General features: G+C 40.5%; 1 protein-coding gene across 2 annotated transcripts in view; it reads left to right on the top strand.

Annotated features, from left to right (window-relative positions):
* Positions 1–6494: 6494 nt before the first annotated feature.
* LOC142203097 (threonine--tRNA ligase 2, cytoplasmic-like) overlaps positions 6495–22856 on the top strand; it is a 31317-nt gene continuing 14955 nt past the window's right edge. The window contains exons 1-6 of one of the 2 annotated variants that reach the window (XM_075273580.1): positions 6495–7034; positions 15101–15184; positions 18237–18401; positions 18489–18665; positions 19367–19451; positions 21665–21711. In XM_075273580.1, coding sequence (XP_075129681.1) covers positions 6732–7034; positions 15101–15184; positions 18237–18401; positions 18489–18665; positions 19367–19451; positions 21665–21711 — 861 coding nt within the window. In that variant the 5' untranslated portion in view covers positions 6495–6731. The remainder of the gene's footprint in view (positions 7035–15100; positions 15185–18236; positions 18402–18488; positions 18666–19366; positions 19452–21664; positions 21712–22856) is intronic. The other variant, XM_075273581.1, reaches the window with a different exon arrangement.

Here is a 22856-nt window from a genome sequence, read left to right as displayed (position 1 = left end):
CAGCAAAGACAGAAAACGCAAAGTATATTAAAGAAGTGGAAGAATCTTTAGTTTATAAAGGGATGAACCCTTAGTTACATAAAATCACAAAATCCATTTAATCTTTCTTTGCCCTAAATATGATTACAATGGTTTCTATACGTGCAAACGCACCTCATGCATGCTGGCCTAAATGCTAAACTTAAAGTAACATGTAATTTACAGTACTGATGACTTCAATGATGGCTTCAGACGTTACGCTCCAAGGCCCAGGGTTCAACTGCTACTTTGCACTTGACCAATAACCTTGGCACAGTTCCATTTCTCTCTGTTTAAGGCATGTTATAATGACATTAATAAATCTACATTATTATTGATTAAAATTACAAAGTATGTGAAATTTACTATTCCAATCTCTGTGATTTAATGTTGGCATACTAGTGGTAGTCTACAGGTAGGCAGTTTTCACTAATGTAGTCTGCTGGTAGGAATGCCTTTGTTATCCTAAGGTTATCCAGAATCTCAACTATGATCTGAAGAATAGTTACATCTTGACATGGGTTGTACACTTAGCATCTGATCGGAATAAATAGAGAAAATGACTTCTGGTTTATAAAGACTTTGTATATCATAAAGTCTGAGTGCAACAGAGCATACAGTATACCACATGTATATAGGAAGTTTACCAGCAGTACTGTTTATACCGTGCCCCTTATTAACCAAACACAAGATAAAACATGTTGGTGGAAGTGCGTTTTCTAATGGATTATCAGCAAAAAAATTAACAGGATCATGAAGTGAAGACCTGAGTAGAAATACAGATCACATTCACCAAATAAGACAGAAGAATCTTTGGGAGCCAAATAAAGCCATAGGAATCTTGATCTAAGTAGAATTTATTGTAGTTTGGTTGGATCACAGCAATAAAAATGACTCTTCTATTATGGTTCTCTTACTTATTTCACACCATGCCTCTGAAGACACCAGCTAAGACACTTCGGAAATACAGAATCTTATAATGGATTTCATATGTGTGTGTGTGTGTGTGGGGGGGGGACCTCAAATACAAGGATGTATTCTCTTTACTGCCAAGATGAAAGGAGGACTGTGGGTTCCTTATATTAACAACTAATATAATGCAGCACAAATAACTAAATTAATGGAAATACTTACTGCCTACAATGGGTGTCCATAGAGAAGGTCACTTGCCCCAGCATTCCTCTGGAAACAATTATGTACATGTACTCTGTTGCCCGCCATATGCTATACCAACATTCATTGTCCCAATGGGCATCGGAGTTGATATACCATGTTGGCTGCCTTACTCCTCTGTATTTATGGCTTATCTGGCCTTGTGCTTTGCTACTCATAAAACCTTGCAATACCAACCTATTGACAACCATATAATGCCTTAGGTTTGTAGTGGTCAATAAGGTGACACTGTGCAACTTTACACATACTACAAAACTATATATTATAGATATGATTTTTACATGACCATTTCTAAAACAATGACAATTAATTTAGAAGTGCAAATAAAAACATTACTAAAAAATCCTATATCCACATAAATGTCATTTAATAAGTGGGATATTGAGTTCTTTATATCATGGAAAATTCATTAAAATGGTTGTTTGGTTGCAGAGAAAAAGTGGCCAGAGACAGGGAATGTGTGACAGACACTTACCCCTCTGGTGCTGTTAACCGACGATATTTGTTGGTGGGGCTGCAGAAGTGACATTACACAATGGCGCATTACCACTGTAGCACATCACTGGCCCTAGTAGTATAGTGCCGAGGCTAGCGTGTGGCTGCAGCAGTTACTGGAGGTAAGTACTGCTCAGTTTGTTCTCAAAAACATCTACTACCCATGTCCACCCGACAACCCCTCTAGTTTCTTCAGAAGTATTACTAATGTGATACATAAACAAATCTATATAGGAATGAACATATGGACTGTTTCTATAGATTGTATCTTAATGCATAGAGTACTATGGACATTTTAGTAATTGTAGATCTCATGAAACTTGTTTTCCTGGTGCTATAAATCCCTGAAATGCTTCTACTTAATGAAACAGGATTAACAATAGAGATTATTACAATCCTACAAGAATTATTCTGCCATTAGTAATCCATCAGCAGGGATAGTCTATATGTTATTTCTCCTCTTACGTGACAGATGTCATGTCTAGCAAACATCTGTAGTTTTTCTTAATGCCAAAGGCCATCTGTTTGCTTGTAGCAGTGTGCAGAAGAAGTTAATAGCTTTATGTCACTTGACTGTTTTCTGATTTTATGTTGACCATTTACTCCATTACAGAGCAGTCTAGCTAGATGCTGACCAATGAGATCTGATTTCATTTTACTCATACACAAATCAGATGTGAATGAAAGCAGTTACATTGTGTACTAGATTGGAACATATTATATGTTAACACCCATAATGATTTTATATCAACCTATCTAGACTGTACATCAAAGTATACCTGTTGTTTTAGGTGACTTTTTAGAATAAGGGGGCATTCACACTACTGTTGCCTGTCCATTCTTAGGGCCTTCTTCAACTCTGTGGTTGCTTCAGCCATCTTTTTCGGTGTGGCGTGCTGGGGGAGCAGTATATCAACCAGGGACAGAAATAGACTTGACAGGCTGATCAGGAGGGCCAGCTCTGTCCTGGGGAGCCCCTTGGACCCAGTACAGGTAGTGGGTGACAGAAGGATACTGTCTGTGGTGACCTCCATGCGGGAGAACAAATCCCACCCCATGTATGGGACCCTGATGGGACTTGGCAGCAATGTAAGTGACCGTCTGCTTCACCCCAAGTGTGAGAAGGAGCGCTATCGCAGGTCCTTCCTTCCAACCACGACCAGGCTGTATAATCTACATCAAACCAAGCGTAGATCACTCCGCGCAGAGAACTAATGATTATGACGATGACCATGAGGTCTTCCTCTTTCTCTTCCGTTTTTCTTTAGCTATATTACTGTGTATTATCCTGTACCTGTATTACTATGCTGCTGTAACATGCTGAAATTTCCCCAATGTGGGACTATTAAAGGATTATCTTATCTTATTCTGAAAGTGTCCATTAAAAAACCCAAAAAAACGGACACCTATCATAACAGACACTAACGGACACTAACTAATGGACACATTAGCATCAGTTAGTGTCCGTTAGTATCTGTTTTTATACTCTCTGTTATACATAGACAATAATGTTGAAAAATAATGGATGCTTGATGTTCATCATAGAACTGTTATTTACCGCAGACACAAAAGTGCTGCACCCTGGATTCTTGTGTCCACGAAGAATAACCGACATGTGACGGATTTGGTGTAAATGGACACTAGTGGTCACTAAATACAACAGATAAAATCCATTTGAAATCAATAGCATTTTTAACATTTATGATGGTTCTAATAATGCCCATTGTTAATATTCTGTAACGGAGACTAGCAGCGAACACTATTGATGGTCACTGATGATAGTGTGAATGTCCCCATAGCTGTTATTTGTGTACATGACACTATTTTTGTTCACTGTAAACATAACTTATGTTCATAGCTTTTAGCAGTTTACCCTTCTGAATGCTATATCTCTAGTTTGAATTCTTTGCTTAACTGGTGGATGGAGACTAGCTGCCATACACTTCACATAGTAAGTACAGGATAATCTACTCTATAACTGTTTCTCTCTCACTCAGAATCAGCCCCAGGAACATGCAAGACATATATAGAGAAGTTGGATCTGAATAGAAGAGATCTATTACAACCAAAACACTTTACTCAGTACACTGAGAAAGATTCAGGCAGTTTTGAAAGCCAAAGGTGGATTTACTAAATACTAACAAAATATTAAAAATTTAAATTTAGATTTTTATGAGCAAAACAGTATCAATATCAGTTACATGACTGACAATAATCTGCATAACTAATCATATGCTAAATAGTTGCAAGTCAAATATATGTATGAGATTGCTAAGATGATTGTCTATAACATGATGGCAGTAGTGTCTGTAGTGGATGGTGAGATATGTAGCATAAAAGTCAAAAGTTCAAAACATTGTTACTCTTCTGCTCCTCAGATTATATTATCACATCATCAGCCATTAAACCAGCTATCGACAAGGATTGAGAAAAAAAAAAGGTAAAATGGACATAATTTCACACAAAACGGGGCGGACAAAATTGTTGGCACATATTCAAAATGTTGGATAAATAACTCTTTTTTTAAGCATGTGATGCTTGTTTATGCCCACCTACAGCAAATAACAGGTGTGGACAAAATAAAAATCCCACCTGAAACCAGATAAAAAGGAGAGAAGTTGACTCTATCGCTGAATTGTGCATCTCTGTGTGCCATAATAAGCATGGAGAACAGGAAGAGGAGAAGAGAACTGTCTGAGGACTTGACAACCAAAATTGTGGAAAAATATGAACAATATCCAGAAATTTTGATGTTCCTTTGTCCATGGTGCGTAACATAATCAAGAAGTTGACAATCCATGGCACTGTAGCTAATCTCCTTGGATGTGGAAGGAAGAGAAAAATTAATGAAAGGTTGCAATGTAGGCTAGTCTGGATAGTGGATAAGCAGCCCCAATCATGTTCCAAAGAAATTCTAGCTGTGTCACTGCGAGCCATCCATTGACATTTGAATGAAATGAAACGCTATGGCAGGAGACCCCTGAGGATACCACTGCTGACACACAGACATAAAAAAAAACTAGACTGCAGTTTGCCAAAATGTATTTGAGTAAGCCAAAATCCTTCTGGAAAAACGTCTTGTGGACAGATGAGACCAAAATAGACCTTTTTGGGAAAGCACATTATTCTACTGTTTACCGCAAACAAAATTAGACCTACAAAGAAAAAAACACAGTAGCAACAGTCAAATATTGTGGAGGTTCAAAGATGTTTTGGGGTTGTGTTGCTGCCTCTGGCATTGGGTGCCTTGGCTGTATGCAAGGCATCATGAAATCTAAAGATTACCAAAGGATTTTGGGTCACAATCTAGGGCCCAGTGTCAGAAAGCTGGGTTTGCGTCCTAGGTTCCAGCAGGACAATGACCCCCAAAATACTTCAAAAAGCACCCAGAAATGGATGGAAATAAAGCAATAGAGAGTTCTGAAGTGGCCAGTAATAAGTCCAGTGTAAATCCCATTGAATATCTGTGGAGAGATCTTAAAATTGTTGTTGGGAGGAGGTAGTAGCCTGGCGATGCTGTTCATTTCAAACTGCAGAAGTACTTACGGTACTTCTGCTAGCAGGCCCGGAACACAGAGCTGCCCCAGTGTATGTATGCCGGGTCTGGGTGCCGGGTCTGTAGCTATAATGGCGCCGCTCGGTCGCCATGGCAACCGGCACCTCCGCTGTTACGGCGGTAATGTCGGAGCTCCATGCCTCTGGAAAGAGGAGGGAGTGGGCGCGACCACTCACTCTAGTGCAACCCTGAAGCGCTGAGGGAGATCCCCTGCCGCAGGCAGGAGCACTGAGGCCGGACCTGAAGGGGAACTGCGGCCGGCTGGAGGGAATCCCTGGCACCCGGGGAATCCCCTCAGCACTTCTGCCGGCGGCCGGCTGCAGTTCCCCTTCAGGTGCGGCCGGCCGAGGTTCTCATTCAGGTCCACCCCTCAGTGCTCCTGCCGGGGATTCCCCTCAGCGATTCTGTAGTCTCCCCGGCCTGCAGTGCTTTTCTTTTGCAGGCTGCTCTATGCAGCCTGCAAAAGAAATGACAATTTTTGCAATGTGGAGTATATGTGAATGCCAGCTGGTATGTGCCTGACACTGGGTATAGGTCTGACTCTGTGTCCGATTTAAAAAAAAAAAACGGTTTCGCGGCGGAGAGCATAAAACGCTCACCGCCGTTCACGGCCGGACATCTTTCAAACACATTCAAATGAATGGGTTTGAAAGAGTCCTGCAGGTTTTCGTCTCCTGCTTCTGTTTTGTGCAGGAAACGGAAACCTGCAGAACGGAGACCGGGTGCAGATGTGAACGAGCCCTAATAATCAGATTGTGTCCGTTTTACAATCTGTTTTTTCCTCTTCATTTTTGTCTGTACATGACAAGAATGAGTGAAAAGAATAAAACCAAAACAGATCAGTCACCCATTAACTAGTCTGTCAAAAAAGACAGAAGCATCTCGGAATGCATTCATGTTTCTCTTAGCATTCATAATAGATAGATAAAATATGGCATGATTTTGTGCATTTTAGACTTTGTCTACATTCAAATACTGTTTATGGTAATATTTTAATAAAAAGCTATTCCAGCCTTTAGATATGCAAACACAGTGAGCTATAGCTATTCCTCTTTCACAGTCCAAAAGGTTTGGAAAATGACTATATGGGTTACTGTAGCAGCAGCAGGAGGAGGAGGAGGAAGGCTCCTGACCTTGCTGTAGACCTGAGAAGGGAGGGGTATTGGCTGGGAGTGGGCTGGGGGCTTTCAGAGCCTCTCCAATGACTTATTTGATGGCTGTGCTGCAGGTTCCTGAGTGCCAGCAGCAGTGATAGGAGGGAGAGTATTGCAGGGAGGGGGTTGTGTGAAGCTTCCTCTGGAGCTGCTCTTTCCTGGGCTTCTGCTGGCTCAGGGTGCAGCTGCTATGAGAGCCGCATGGGGGCCTTAATACCATGTACAGATCACCTACATACAGCAGTCTATAGTCAGCAGGACTAGTCCCTGCAGAGCATCACACCCATCCTGTCAGGCCTGCAGCTGTCCCTGTCACTCTCCGTCCACAAGGGATCATGGCCGCCGCTGAGATTGCAGATCGCCTGACCTACCAGGAGCAGGAAATTCGCCGGCTAAGTGATGAGATCGGCCTCCTCCTGGACCTCGGGACTCAGGGGACTGTGCAGGAGAACCCAGGCCCAGAACTGGAGCAGCTGAGGGCCGAGAATGAGAAGCTCAAGTATCGCATAGCACATCTACAGCGCAGCTTACAGGAGGAGCAGGAGCGGGGCAGACTGCAGGAAAATCCCCTGCCTGAGGAGAGCCAGGCTAGGCCGCAGGACTGTGAGCAAACCCCGGCATGTGAGGATAAGGGAGAGGTGAGCCATGCCCTCTGCCATATGTCTGCTCTGTGTGTGAGGCCCTGCTTACCCTTCATTGTCCTCTCATGAACCCTGCCCATGCTTCCTATATAACATAAGGAATACTGCCTGCTAACCACCTATACCCAGTGCCAGGCACATACCAGCTGGCATTCACATACAACAACAAGGACTCCTACCAAGATAATAGTATATTAGATTACCACCAGGGAATCGCTCAAATAGCAGCCCCCCAAAATATGGTAGTGTAGTAGAGATAAGGTATGGTGCCAACACAAGATTATACACAGCAATATCTAGATAAGCCATATTTTGCTGGCATAAAATGATGCGTTTTCTTGGTGTACTGTAGGAATGTTTTGCCAGCTGTGTCACATAAACAATTTACCTTAGTAGGACATAACATCTCATTCGCTGGCTCCAGTTCTTTTAACTTCACGTCTTCTATATAGTTCAAGTTGTTACAATCTTGCAAACATATCTTTTTTTGGAGCGTCAGAAGGAACACTACTGTAGGTAGCATCTGCTGTCAAACGTGGTCCATCCTTTCATTACCTCCAATTCAAGTTCTTGTCATTTAATAGCTGCCGCTCCACTGATTGCAGCTCGATTGGAATTTTCTCTCTAGCCCCCACCATTCCTGGGCAACAAGCATTAATGGTATACCGCTAGAAAGTTGAACGTGCACTGAATTTAGCGCACTGTTGTCTTTCCCTGTAAGTGCCCTGCCCTGATATTGGTGCCGTTATTTTCGGTACAGATATCTCCCCACTGCCAGAAGAGCTGGTCTTATAGCCCAGAATTATCAGCACCGATTATCTCCAGCATCAGGTACATACTACTTGCTCTGGCCTAACACCGTCCTCCTCACAGTACAGAGCCTAAATAGCTTATTCGGAGCCAAAATTAATAGCGCTGATTGCTCAGGAATGGTGGGAGCTAGAGAAAAAATCCAAATGTGCCAGAGTCAGTGTAGCTGTACATATTAACAGATGCTAAGAACTGGATGTGTTGAAAGGTCATCTTTAAACTACTGATGCATGTACTCATCATTTCTTGGCATGTACAATACTAACTACTACTACAGTACCTAGTCTACTATGAATTGTGCCACCTAATTTCCAACTTTGTTTTCTTGGGCTATATAATATGCATCAACTTTTCTGGTGTTAGCATTTAAAGCCTCCTTTAATGTGCTGCACAATCTTACATCTGTTCCCAAATCTTTAGGTTACCCCACCTACGGAGGCTCCTTCCAGCACATGATCCACTTCTGTCTTCCTCTTTCATCACTTCTCCACATTTATCCTTTCAAGATTTCTCTCATGCTGCATCTATTCTCTGGAATTTTCTTCCTCATCACCAGACCTATAAAGGGCCCTCTAATGCACTCTCAGAGCTCATTCCCCACACATAAACTGTGTTTCATCACATAAACTACCAGAATGTGATTTCCAGCACACAGTTTTTCCTTACCATATTGCTGTATTTCTTCTACCCCATTATGCTCCTAGATTGTAAGCTCACTTAGCAGGGATAGACCCTTTCACTACTGTGTGTGTTCAGTATTCCTATGTAATTGCTTGTAATTCTGTCTTAAAACACCTTATACAGACCATTATATGTAATAATTTGAAAAGTATAAAAATAACTACAATGCCATTTGTTAAAAGTATTCAGAAGGATTTAGATGTGTTCTCCGGGACTACTAAATTCATGGCCTATCCTTAGACCAGCAGTTTAGCAGTTCCATAGTAGCAATTAGCTATTCAGATGAGTAAGCCTGAGCTGTGATACCAAGACACAGGGACCACTAACAGGACAGAGCTATGTCTTGTACAGGGGTGTAGCTATAAGGGCTGCAGTAGTAGCAACCGCTACTGGGCTCAGGGCCTCAGAGGGTCCAAAGCCTTCTACACCAGTATTATAGACAACATGGTAGGTAAGGGCACTTTTATATATCTTTGTGGGGCCCAGGAGCTGAGCTTCTACAATAGCCACTGGGTCACCACTGTATTATACAGTGGAGATGTGGCGGCAGTGTCTGTGATAAGTTCCTGAACTGATCGTAGGCATTAACCCTGATGTTGCGGCTGATATCCCCCTTCCCCTAGAGCACATATAAAAATAAACTGTGGAAAACTCATACATGTTAGGTATCTCTGTGTCTGAAAATGCCCGGTCTACAAACTTATAAAAATTATTTTCCCCTATGGTGAACGCCGTAGTATGATTAAAAAATAAACGCGATGAATTACCACTTTTTCATTGTTTCGCCTCATGCAAAATTTTTATAAAAAGCAATCAAAACATTGGACATTGCCCTAAATGGTAAGAATGGAAAGTAAGCCTGTCTCTGCAAAAAAAAATATGCCTTGTGCAGTCCCTTAGACAGAAATATAAAAAAAAAAAAAAAAAAGTTACAGGTGTGAGAATATATATATTTTTCTGAATGGGGGCGAACCTATAGAAATGTAGGTTTTTTTTGTTTTTTTTTAAATGTTTTTATTGGTATTGTCTCATAGAATGCAGGTGACGTGTCATTTTGACTACACAATGAATGCTGTAGAAATGAGCCGGATAAGAAAGTCAAGGAAATTTAGTTTTTCTCTAGTTCCACTGCATTCTCGTTTTTTTTTTTTTTGTTTTTTTTTTCTTCCAACCTTTTCATTATGGAATATTGAATAATACCATTATTCAAGTACAATTTTTCCTGCAAAAATTAAGTATTCATAGGCCTTTGTGAACAGAAAAATAAATGTTATGGCTTTTGGAGGTGGGAAGTATAAAATGAAAATGGCTGCGGTGAGAAGGGGTTAATTGGAGTTTGTCAGGAGCAAAATGCCACCGAAACCAACATATAGTTCTGTGAAGTGACCCTTAGTGGGAACAGAAACCTACTGCAGTTATAATCCTTTCTTGTGGATATACAAATCAGTTCTTCAGAGGCGGGCCTGATTTATTAGGTTTGCCTATAGACAGTTGTAAATAATCTGCGCTCAATGTCTCCCCCTACATGGCACTATTATTGGTTTGGGAAGCATTTCGACCTGACAAACTTCAACACTGACTACATGAAGTAGGAGAGAGATAAACAGGTGGAGTAATGAAGGTAGAAATACAATAGTTTCAGAAACAAGTCCTCATCAATAGAGCCTATAATTAGATTGGGGTTATGAGCAAGTAAACCCATTTCTTGTGGGGAGGGCTATATGTCTTATTCAGATACCCCTTTTCACCATGCTGGCTGACTGCGAGTTGGGAAGGTCTGAGCAGAAAACTGTATGCGACGATGTCTTTCAGCCTGCCAAGTGCCAAATTACATTGCATTTCATTTATACTACTTTGTACCTTATATGCTATATCATATTAAACACGTAATATGAAAAGTTTGTGTCTCAGGCCCGGTTCACATCTGCCTTTGGTATTCCGTTCAGGGAGTCTGCTTGGGGACCCCCCGAATGGAATACCGAACACATTAAAAAGCGGTTTAACAAAGAAACCACATGGAACCCATAGACCATAATGGGGTCCTTATGTTCTGTGCGGAGAGAAAAGTACTTCTTGCAGCACTTTTCTCTCCACATGATTCGTGCAGGAAACACACGGACCTCATTATAGTCTATGGGGTCTGTGTGGTTTCTTTGCTAACCGCTTTTAATGCCCTGAATGGAATACCGAACACAGATGTGAACCATGCCTGAGTTTTTCAACTTAAATAAATCACATAAATGACTGATAACTTTCAGTATCTGCAATGAAAAGTTACAATATAGGCTGAATTCTAGTAATAAAGGAACAATCTATACAGATTAGATGGGTATCATGATTGGAAATGTATAGTATTTCCCGAAACAAATGTTTTGCGACTATAGGTTTGATAAGATGGTTCAGGCCACATGAATCTCATACTGGTTGTGTAGCCTATCAATCACACTAACTAGGTAAGAGTAACTGATGGATGACTGCATTACTGAGCAGTTCCTGATGGCTATTTTTACGATATTATGGGTAATGTAGCCATGTGCTAAATGCACCAGCAACTGTCTTGCAGCTTACATTCTAAATGTCACAGGGTGATTAATGTCCTGTCTTCTGCCAAGACTGTGCCATATTTGTGCTTCAGCATACAAGTTTATTATAGCTTATGACTAGAATGTTGATCCTTCCTTCTGAAATGCAGTCCCCTCATCTTATTTATTGACCCGAGCCATAACTTCTTCTCTGTCAGGAAGTTTGACTTCCTAGAGAGAGTAGTGCCTACATCTTTACAGGAACTGAAAGTGGACAATACTGGCTGCATTACTGGGAATTACAGAAACACTGTCTATGCTTCACATTATTAATGGGTGAAATGGGAATTCAGTACTATCTGTTCATCCATGAGTATGTGTTACATTAGAGAAGCAGTGCAGTATGTGCCTATATCATGTAGCTAAACAAAATGCCAATACAATAAACTAGACCTTTTGATATTTTTTTGATATTGCTCAGTCACTGAATGTCGGTTAGTCCCTGAGAGAAGAAACTCTGGGGATTGGTAACAGAATGCACATTAGTATGTTTTATCTATTTATTTGTGTAGGGTAATGTGGGAAAATATGGCTGCTGTCTTCCGAAAGGCACCACACCTGTGTATAGGTTGTGTCTGGTACTGCAGCTTAGCTCCTTGTAAGTGAATAGGGATCAGCTTTGGACAAATGCAGCACTGTTCTTGGAAAACAGTAACCATTTTATTAATGCTGGACAATCCATTTTAACCACTTCTGGACTGCCTATAGACTATATACGTCCGGGAAGTGGTTGGCTTTTTCTGACAGGACGTACCAGTACGTCCTGTCAGAGCACAGCTATTGCACGAGATCGTGCAGCTACTGAAGCTGGGAGCTGGCTGTAACTTCAGCCGGAGCTCCCAGAGAGAAGACAGGGAAGGTTTATTCCCATCCCTGCCTTCTCGATCGCTGTGTATACAGTGCTCAATGAGTGCTGTATACACAACTATGGGCGCCGCCATGATAAGTCCGCCCTTTGACCCGGCGGTCATATGATCCGCCGGGCTCAGATCAGCTGTGTATACAACGTGCAGGAGGCTGTATTCCTCCTACAACTGGGGCTAAATGTACCAGCCCCAGTTGCAGGGGAAATCAGCCTCCCTAACAAAGAAAAAAGTGACCAGATGTCCCCAAAGATCTCTTATGACCTTATGGGGACACCATCTGAAAAGAAAAATTAATAAAAAAAAAAGTGTAAAAAAAATAAAGTAAAATGTGTCAATAAAATGACGTTATTAAAGGTTATAGCCCCACCCCCGACGACATCATCTAAAATAAAAATTAGAGTAATGGCGAGGAAAAACTATTTTATAAAGTTTTTCAGTGGCACTGTGTTATTAAATAAAAAAAAAAAAAAAAAGAAAAGAAAAGTGAAAACCAGACACAATTTCCCTCCTATTTTGTCTATATTTTCCTGGATATAAAAAAAAAAAGTAAAACATATTTCGAAAATAAAAACAACATAAAAATAAAGCCCTATGTGTCCCCGAGAAAAGACGCAGAAATTAGTTAAATGAGACGTATGAGAAGAATGTTACAGCCCTCGAAACCGCACATACAAAATAAACCGAAAATGTGTCTGGTCCTGGACCACAAATTGGCCCGGTACTGAAGTGGTTAAGCTCAATAAAAGGTGACAATCTGCGTTGTATGGGCATATGTTGGATTGTAACATGCCGATCGTTTGATCTGATGGGAACTAATTGGCCACCAATATTGTGTAGCTGAGATTTGAATCTCTCCATACTATACCACCATGACACACAGTTTTCATTAGAGACACATTGGTTTTGTTACTTTTACACTGCACCCATGATTATGTGGCTGGGATGTGATAAGTTATTTAGAAGCCTTGAGTTGCCACGGCTTAGTTAAACATGTCCGAACAATCTCTTCATCCTTAGCAAGTGTATTGATTGTAAATTGTAGTGGTCTCAACTATCCACATTGTTGGTTTTGTAAATATACAACATTTATTTATAACACAGGGAGCCTGCACACAGAGTTTACGCTCAATCATTCTGAACGTAAAACTCGTTCAGAGTGAGCGGTGTAGAAACCAGCTCCCATTGATTTCTATGGGTGCAGGCATACACGCGCTCCCCATTGAAATCAATGGGAGGCTTTTTTACCTATTGCTTTCAATGTGATACGCGCATATGCTGGCACCCACTCAAGTCAATGGGATTTGTTATTTACGCTGCTTACTCTGAACGAGTTTTACGTTCAGAATGAGCGAGCATAAACTCTGTGTGCAGGCTCCCTTTAACTGTGTAGATACAATCTAGTAACATTCTCTGTGTACTATAAAATGTAGTAATGTTACACATCTATTCGGGAGTTCATTATTATTTCTCTTACGCTAGGTTCACACTTGCGTGGGGGTTTCTGTTTTTCAGGTCCGTTTAAAAAGCACTTATCTGTAGACTATAATGGGGACCGCCGGGTTTGTATACAGGACTTTTCTCTCCCCTTTTTTTAAGTGGAATTGGGGACAGAATCACCGAAAGCAGATGTGAACCTAGCTTTATCTGTATAGTGCCAACATATTCCACAGTGCTTTTACAGACATTGTCAATCACTTCCCCATATATAAGAATTATAACCTAAATTCCCTAACTGTGTGTTTCTGGAGTGTGGAACAGAACCTACAACATACTAACTCCTTGTAGATGTTGCCCTTGGTTGGATTCAGACCTAATACTCTAGCGCTCCAAGCCACCACTGCTAACCACTGAGTCACTATACTGCCCTGAGAGGAACTATACTGGGAAAAATAAAGACAATCCATAAATTATATCTAGTTTCTCATTATTTAGTTGTTAAGGAACCCTGGGTTCAGGAGACTGAAAATGGTCTGAGCACCCAACTATAATCTTTTCATTTTGGTCCTATACCATCACAAAGTCATAAGGTTAGCAAAAAATGCTTATGGACTATACGAAATTTACTAATACTGGGGTGGTAGCCTTTTAATATTACAGATTTTATCAAAAAATTCCTCAAATTCTAGGTATTGTAAACCGAAGGCTGGTCAGGTAATGGAGGGGATGTACATCTCATCCAGACTACTAAGGTGGGTGAGATGAGAAAACTCCAGGAAGAACATTTCTCAGCGGATAACTATTGTCTGCTGAGGGTTATTTCAAAGTTTATTGGGCTGGATTTTTAGGAATGGCAGGTAGGTTGGTAGTGGGACCTGTCATACCACCCCCCTCCAGTCCACACTTTGGGGATGTTCAGGAAGCGAATCAGCTGCAGAGAGTCTCCTCGTCAAGGAAGCTTAAGAAGTTGCTCCAGCAGCAACACTTTAGGAGAGCTTGGCTGGAGACCTGACAGAGAGAGAGGTCATATTTTTGGGAGCTGTGTCCTGAATGATTCTACTGGCTTTTGGATTTCTGTTACTCTAGGTGAGGTAACCTATTCTATGATTAGTTAGAGCCTAGCCAGGCAGGGATTTATTTTTGTATTGTTTCCTTTTGTTGCTGCACTGCCTTTTTGAGTGAAAATAAACTCTATCTTTGTTTTGGACTAAAAGAAACTGGACTTGTGTGTCTATGCCACCCCACCAAGCAACCCCAGACCCCGACACTATGTTGTGAAATTTTAATATGCAGTGTTCCTTATTTATTGTGAATTTCACCATTTGTATGCAATGAGTAAAATCCATTGCCAGATCTGCAACAAAATCCGCATTTACCATACAGGTAGATTTAATCACAGATTTTGTAGTGGATTTTCAGTTCCACATCATATTTGAGCCTACATCTAACGCTAGGTTCACACAAGCGCTGTGGTCTTCATTGATCTGGTCCGCTTAGGGACAGCGCTTATACTCAGACCCTCTAATGGGATGCAACCTGTTGTTTATCCTACTGCCAGGCCTCCTGATGAGACTGTACATGTACTTATCCATGTATGCGAGCTCCATAACATTCCTATTTCTTTTATCCTTGCCATACTCTATCTGTAAACTAAGAAACTTTATAATAATTTTTACTTTTATTATAGAAAAATGTGAGGCAACATGTGTCTTCCCAGAAGAAAAAGAAGGAACACAATGCTACAAGGGAGAGTGAGGGACTGAAGCACGAGGTATGTGTTTTCTTAAAGCATTTATCATAGGCATAAGTAGCATGTGTTTGACTTTTGCATGGTAATCCAGTTGAAGTCATCATTTTGCATGCTATAAGCTTGGTGTTTTAGCCTGCTTTTAACATATATGAAAATTGTGTAGCTTTCATGTAAATTTCCTTTATAATGCTCTTAATCATAATCCAACATCATACACATCGATTTGACAGACTATTTGGGGAAATAAAGCTTATGGTTGCCCTTACTGCACTCAATAAGCTTACTCACTAATATATTTGCTGGTCCCCCAGAGCCCTGTAGATTTGCAGAGCCAGACGTCTTATTCCTCAGCCTCCCCTGCTCCAACTGTCAGTCACATATCTTACTCTGCTCTACTGTATGTACAAGCAGCAGGAGTAGAGCAGAGTCAGGGATGACGCAGATAGCTGGAGCAGCAGCAGGGGAACTGAGCACAAAGACTTTGGGCACCCCAATGCTCTGCAAATTAAGAATGGGAATGAAGGGGAACCATCATATATATTAGTAGGTATTCTTATTCAGTGTCGAGAATGCACGGGTAAGCTTTTCATATCCCTGCATAACCCTATCTATGTGCCAAGTGTTGATAGTGAGCCTGAGTTGTGGCAGACCTGACCTGTCCAAACCCTACATGGTGGCCAATTTTTTGGCCAGTAAGTAATGGTGAAAATTTCTTCTGTGAACAATTTTCTACAGCTGATTGCTGAAATGCTGTGGTTAGCTGGTACTCACTGTACTTTGATAGGAGTTGACATGATGAGACAACCCCTTTAAGAAAGCAGCAAGTGCAGATTTTTGCCAACAGACAGACTCCTGTAGGATGCATTTAATTCATAAGTGTGTCGTCAGGTCATTTACAATAAGTCAGTCTTGAAGAATTAAAGCTATGCACATAAGTTAGGGTGCGTTCACATATGTATTGCATTATCCGTTTCTCTCTGGCATGGTGCACACAAGCCAAAGGGAAACTGATGACAGGACGGGTCCCATAGTTTTTCTATGGGATTGGTTCTGCTGCAAGAGGCAGTAGCTCCTACGCAATATGACACCATATCTGTGGCATTACTGCATGGAAAAATGCTATCTGCAGCAGCTTCAATACTGTCCTGGAGTCGAGGGCCACCATCTGTCCGGACCCCTGCCTCCTAGCACTTTCATTATGAGAGCGGGTGGGAGGAACCTTAATTTCCTTTTTTTTTTTTTTAAATGTTGATTGTAAGCCCCATATAGGGATCACAATGTACATTTTTTTTTCCTATCAGCATGTCTTTGTAGAAAGGGAGGAAATCCATGCAAACACGGGGAGAACATATAAAATTATATATATATATATATATATATATATATATATATATTCCTTGCAGATGTTGTTCCTGGCGGGATTCGAACCCAGGACCCCAGCACTGAAAGGCTTTAGTGCTGACCACTGAGCCACTGTGTTGCCCCTGAGCATTAATTTCCTGCTCACTGTCCCCAAGCCCGCATCCCCTGCACTAGTAGGAGCAGGGATCATCCCGGCTGCCTTCACACGTGAGGGCTCTTGCACAGGCAGCAGAATGATTGCCGATCGTTGCTGCTTCTTAGTGTAATAAGGGCTGGGGAGTGGCTGGGAGGTGAATATTCCTCCTGGCTGCTGTTAATGTTAAATGTGGGTGGTACGCTAATGGGGAATTATACTGTGAGGAGGCACAATAATGGGGCATTATACTGTGCGAGCGTATAATGCTCTGTAGTGGTCCCTCCCACAGTATAATGCCACGTTGGTGCCCCCAACACAGTTTAATGTCGTGTTAGTTTCCCCCTGCACATTGTAATGCCATATTAGGAAATATTTTTTTCCTAATGTTTCCTGTCTAAAACTGGGGTTCGTCTTATAGTCAGATGTCTGTTTGTCTGAAAAGTACCATAAATACACATTCAGCTCTGACCTTTATTTGATGGTGGAACCCAGTCAACGGACGTTGACTGGAAGTAGTTGAGTACTCTCCTCAGCAGCTCGTCATGCCTCATGGACTATGGTAAAAACTGTATGTATGGTTTTGGAGTATAAAAAACCTCATATTGTTGCAACTGATATATGCGAACACATCTAATGTGTATCGTCATCTTAAAGTGGCTGTCCAAAATTTGGCGCAATAGTAGGGTGGGTGATAAGCCAAATAATTCTCCTAGTCCTCTTTCCATTATATGTTGAAGCCCATAGTGCTGAAAGCAGTGAGACTCACGTGACCACTGAGAGGTTTTGATGAAGTCACTGGCATCTTACTGGTGACAGATGAGGCCATTTGGTGTCAGCGATCACGTGAGCCTCATGGCTGTTCGGCACGATGGAAAGTGGCCAAGGAGCAGGCAACAGAGCACTGGGGACAGGAGAGTATGTTTTCTTTTGGGTTTTTTTTTCTCCTCTTACACCCACCTGGATGCCCCATGGGGGGCTTCACATCCTGGTGTGCAATCCCTTGGATGTAAATTTGATGCAGGAAAGCACCAGCAGGTCTTTGGTAACCAATGGTTTGGTGTCTCAAATACTGTATATACTACGCCATATATGCCTGGGTTAGTAAAATAAAATCCATACTTCCATAGCTCCTGGTGCTCCTGTTGCTTGAGGAAACTAACTTGAGACTCAATTGAAGTCCTCTATGGGTAAGTATAAAGGTGTTTTATGGTCTATAGTGGTTTTTTTTTTTTTTTTTTTTTTTTTTATTAAAGGTTTAGTGTTTCATATGGATATAACAGGTTTCTTTTTAAGTCAATTTTTGCTTTTTAAATTCAGTTCAACAGCCTCATATGTAGTATTGTGGTGTATCTGATGCTAGCTGATGGATTGTCTTTAAAACTTCCCAAAACTTCCCAGTTCTAATTTGTAGTTGCTGTACAGTATTATATTACAATTATGCAGATTTACCATTTTGAGATACACTCACTATAAGTACAATTCTTTCCATGAGTAAATTGGTAAAACAAAGACATCAAAATAATGGAAAACACTCCACAACCATTTTTATTCTTTTGCACTATGACTGTGGATCAGGAAAGGATGAGAAATGGCTATCATGTGGGACCAGATTGGCATCACAGTAAAGCAGCAAAATTCTCAAGTACAAAAAGTGGACAACCTGGTGTCCTCCAGCTCATTCAGCGACGGGAATATTTGGATGCCATGCATAGACCGTGGAAAGTCATTTTCCCACTTGAGGTATGGGCTAGTTTGTGCATTTCTTTATGTGAAACTTCTTGTTTTATTTACTGTGCTCATTTAGTCTCATTACTGTTTTCCACTTAGGGAGACCTAAAGGATCCAGTTTCCACCATTATATTAAAGAGACTGGAGAAGACCAGGGAAAAATCCATCCAGGACCAACCAGTCAGTGACCAAAATGTACCCACATGGCTGGAACAATGTGGGGAAAGCATGTTCAAGTCATCAGATGCCACATGGACTGTCTTATTCCAAGACCCAGTGAGTTTGCTGTGATCTCATATAGTTTTCAGATACATATGTTTACATAAATTTGGTCCAACTTGTAAATAATTTCAGAAAGACATTTGTGAATATAGATATTAAACAAGAACATGGATAGAGATTATCTATGTATATATAACCTCTGTCAGTGTTCTTGTTTAATTTCTGCATTCTACTTTTCAACTGTATGGGAATGTGAAGTACACTGCGCTTTCCTATACATTCTTTCTACATTGGTCACATAAAGCCCTATGGATACAACCAGCCTAAGCACCTGTAGCTTTCTCATCCTATGGACAAAACAAAAAGTGAATAGTCTTATTTGTACACCTGATTTCCAGTGTCATATAAAAAAGTTTTCTACAAATCTGTGATGCATAAAATGAGTACAAATGTTTTTACATCAAAAGTTTTTACTTTTTATTAAAATGGCATTGCTGCTTTTAAATAGCTTCTGAAAGTTTCTATAAGAGTCTGCATACAACTATTCACAACTACATGAGAAGCAGATGAAGCATAATGGCTTCCATCGCTGATTCAGTAGATAACAATATTGGAGCATGCTGAACATAGTGGCAGAACCCAAGGAACCTTAGGACCATTGGGCACCACTTATTTCCATTGTTTCCTTCTATAAGAGAAATGCAAACTGAGATGAATTTTAGAGGTTTTATATACAATATTTTATTCTTTTATAGTCACCAGACACATATTTACTATTACTGAAGAGAGGGTTACAAAGCAACTCTAAGGAACAGACAAAAAAGAAATTCCATCCAGTAGGTAAGTCACAAGAATAGTCTTGACGTGGAAAACACAAGTCTAACAGGACGTATATTTCTTTCTCTGTACTTCTAACCTTGAGACCAGAGCTGTCTGGCACTTGTTTGTTCTCAGTTATTCTGTATTTGTGGCCCTCTGAATGGTTAACCAAGAACTTCTTCCCAAAAATAACATCTTTTTACATTTTTTTTTATTGTTTTATTGTCTTTTTAGGTTTCTGCACATTTAAGTTTGATATTCCACAAATGTTTGCAGTCATACCTGCTTGACAATAAAATCAGAATATATTACTTTAAACCAGGGATAGGGAACCTTCGGCTCTCCAGCTGCTGTGAAACTACAACTCCCAGCATGCTCCATTCACTTCAATGGGAGTTCCAAGAACAGCAGAGCAAGTATGCATGCTGGGAGTTGTAGTTTTGCAACAGCTGGAGAGCCGTACGTTCCCTACCCCTGCTTTAAACCATACATTTAGAAATGCCTTGTTATGGCTGAAGAGATAATAAAAGAATAATCCAACTCTGGGAGGTTGAGGAAAAGCAGATCTTTGAATCGGGCTATGATCAAAAGTCTGTACTTGAAACATGTAATCATTTTATTATACCACTGGTTTTATGCTGTAAAAAATAAAGAAAATTTGGTTATCATCAACCTTCCTGAATGGAGACCACACAGAGAATAGAACAAGGGGTAGGCAACCTTTGGCTCTCCAGTTGTTGTAAAACTACAACTCCCAGCATGTATACTTATGCTGCTGTTCTTGGAACTCCCATGGAAGTGAATGGAGCATGTTGGGAGTTGTATTTTCACAACAGCTGGAGAGCCAAGGTTGCTGACCCCTGGAATTGAATTATGTATTTGACCTGCTTCTGGTTTTGGCTTACCAACACTGACGTTCAGATAAGTCCTTAGGTTGTGATAGGGTTGCTTTCCACACCTCCGCTCCTATTACTTGATTAGGAGAAGAGTTGCTTCCATTTCCCATCCACCTGTCTGTCTAGGTGTTGGACCGCCAGGGATCAAATACTGGTGTCATATCCTATGGATAGATCATAAATAAATAAATATGCATTTAGGGCTGTAAAACTGCTTTAGGCTAAGACCCCACGTAGTGAGACACAGCCAAAAAAGCTCTGTGGAAAAGACTGTGACGAGAACTCATCACGTTTTTTTCTGTAGCACTTTTCACAATCCACAGAGTGTTCCTTTCCCTATTATACCTATATGGAAAACACCAGTGTTTCTGTAGGTATAATTGACTGAGATTTACAAAAATGTGATTGTTTTTGAAATTGCAGCATTTTCGTTGCAGATATTTTTCTGCAGTGTGTGAATGGGATTAGTCAGGATTCCAGTCACTTTGCAGGTACTGTAATACACTCCATGCAAATCGCAGCATTTTTGCAACATGTGGCCCACGCCCTTATATGTATATGGAGGTATTGATGTAACACTTCTTGTGGGTTTTTTTTTTCATATATTTTTTCTGCTATACAAGGTAGTTATTGAAGTAGATTCAAGCTATTGCTGATGCCTTTGTCTATGTCTAGTACAGGGACTCATTACTATTTCCTGGTTCCTACAAAATACTGCAGAGCTAATAATACAATATACCTGCCATAACCTCACAACGTGAGGATGGTGTCGCCAAAGGTCCTGAAATCTGAACCCAATACTGCTGATAATATTGGGGAAAGAAATGAGGGCATGGTGACTTGACTATGAGAGGTGGGGGACTATGGCTGGTCAGTATGTAAGAAATGGGGACTATATAGGTTATGTAAAAGGCAGATGAGCCATTTTAAAAGTAGAGTTAGGAGAGGACAACGGGGGGGGGGGGGGGGAGATCTTTTATGAATTTAAGGTCACTTTATAGTTCTCAGTAGTACCTGAAGGCAGCAGAGTCCTCCTGCTTACACAGCACCCCACGCTAGAGAAAAAGGTCACACTTTGATCCTGTGACTTTGTGAAGAAGGTGAAAGCAGGATAAGGAAAGACACTGTGAATAGACCACTATTACTATAGAGGAGTTTGATTTTTCAGACAATATAATGAGTCAAAAACAAAACAAAATTCCCTTTAAATGGTCACCATGTTATCATTTCCCTTTAATTGCTAACATGAGGTATATATTCTGTGTCCTGCAGTGTAACAAGTTTTGTATAAATTTGAAATTTTACCCCAAATTGTTTTTATGTTGCTTTGTTTTCAAGGTCCCTTGACAAAGGATTCAGCTGAACGGAAGAAAGGAAATGTTGGCGTGAGTACCGTAATATCTATTATAAGTTTATATATGTTGCTGTTTGCTGGCATTCAATCTGTTTACTTCCAGTGTAAGAAAAATCAGTCCATGGTCTCCTTGCCAGGCAGATGTCTGTCTGTGCGCCTGCACATCACTTGACCGTGGACTGATTTTTATCCACTGACAGTAAGCAGAATGCATGAAAGCAAGCAGAGATCTAGAAAACCCATGAGGAATTGATACAGAAAGTCTATTGGAAAATTGTAGAATTTTTTTCATTATACAAACAGACTTTTTTTTCTTAATACTTTAATATTGGTCTGAAACTGAGCAACCCCTTTAAATTGAGTGATTAGGGCTAGGTACTATGAACATGAAAGCAAACTAATATCCACAGTATTTAGGCTTATTTCCATGTTATAAAGTGGCATCTCTTTATTATTGATCTGACCTTTCGGGTCCTCAAAATTTTGCTTTGTATGCCAGAAATCACCTTTGAACGGAGTCACCGGCCCCATAGCATTTATGATTATTTATGTCATTTGCACTGGTATAAATATTGCTTAAAATCTTAGCCAGCTAAGAATCCCTCTATGTTTAGCTTCATACATGAGATGCATCCTCCAGCAGTGCAGTTGTTATTAAGATTCATTAATTGCAGTCTTGATAAATTCTTTTATGCTGAAAAAAGCCTCTCGTGACGTCCCTCCTGCTCCTCCATTTCTATAGTTTTCTCCTCCAGACTTTGTCATTGGAAGAAACTCTCTGCATAGCTTCAACTTCAGGTTGAGTTTTTTTTTATTTATAGCTGCTTGGTTTATTTATTTTTTAAGTTGCATCTCCTATTTTGTGGTGTTTAGTAAACTCAGTAGTTTTTCTAGGATGATTTTTAATGATACTCATGATAAACCTCTAAAATGCTAACCTTTGATCTGATGTGTTTTGTTGTCATGTACCTTATGCAGCTATGTGTCACACCATTAAACATTCAGAAACTATGGGCGTGTCCTGATTTCTTTTTTTACTCTCCATTATGACAGTACACACATGGAAGGTGGTCTAGGGAGGGGATGCTGCTTTAGGGACACTCAGTTGTTTGGCACCACCTTAAGGTTTTGTTGTGGTTGCTTTTTTGTTTTTGTGTTTTTCGCCAAAGCTCGATG

This window comes from Leptodactylus fuscus, chromosome 5, assembly GCF_031893055.1.
Source record: "Leptodactylus fuscus isolate aLepFus1 chromosome 5, aLepFus1.hap2, whole genome shotgun sequence".
NCBI classification, from domain to species: domain Eukaryota; kingdom Metazoa; phylum Chordata; class Amphibia; order Anura; family Leptodactylidae; genus Leptodactylus; species Leptodactylus fuscus.
This window is presented reverse-complemented; position numbering and strand designations above follow the sequence as displayed.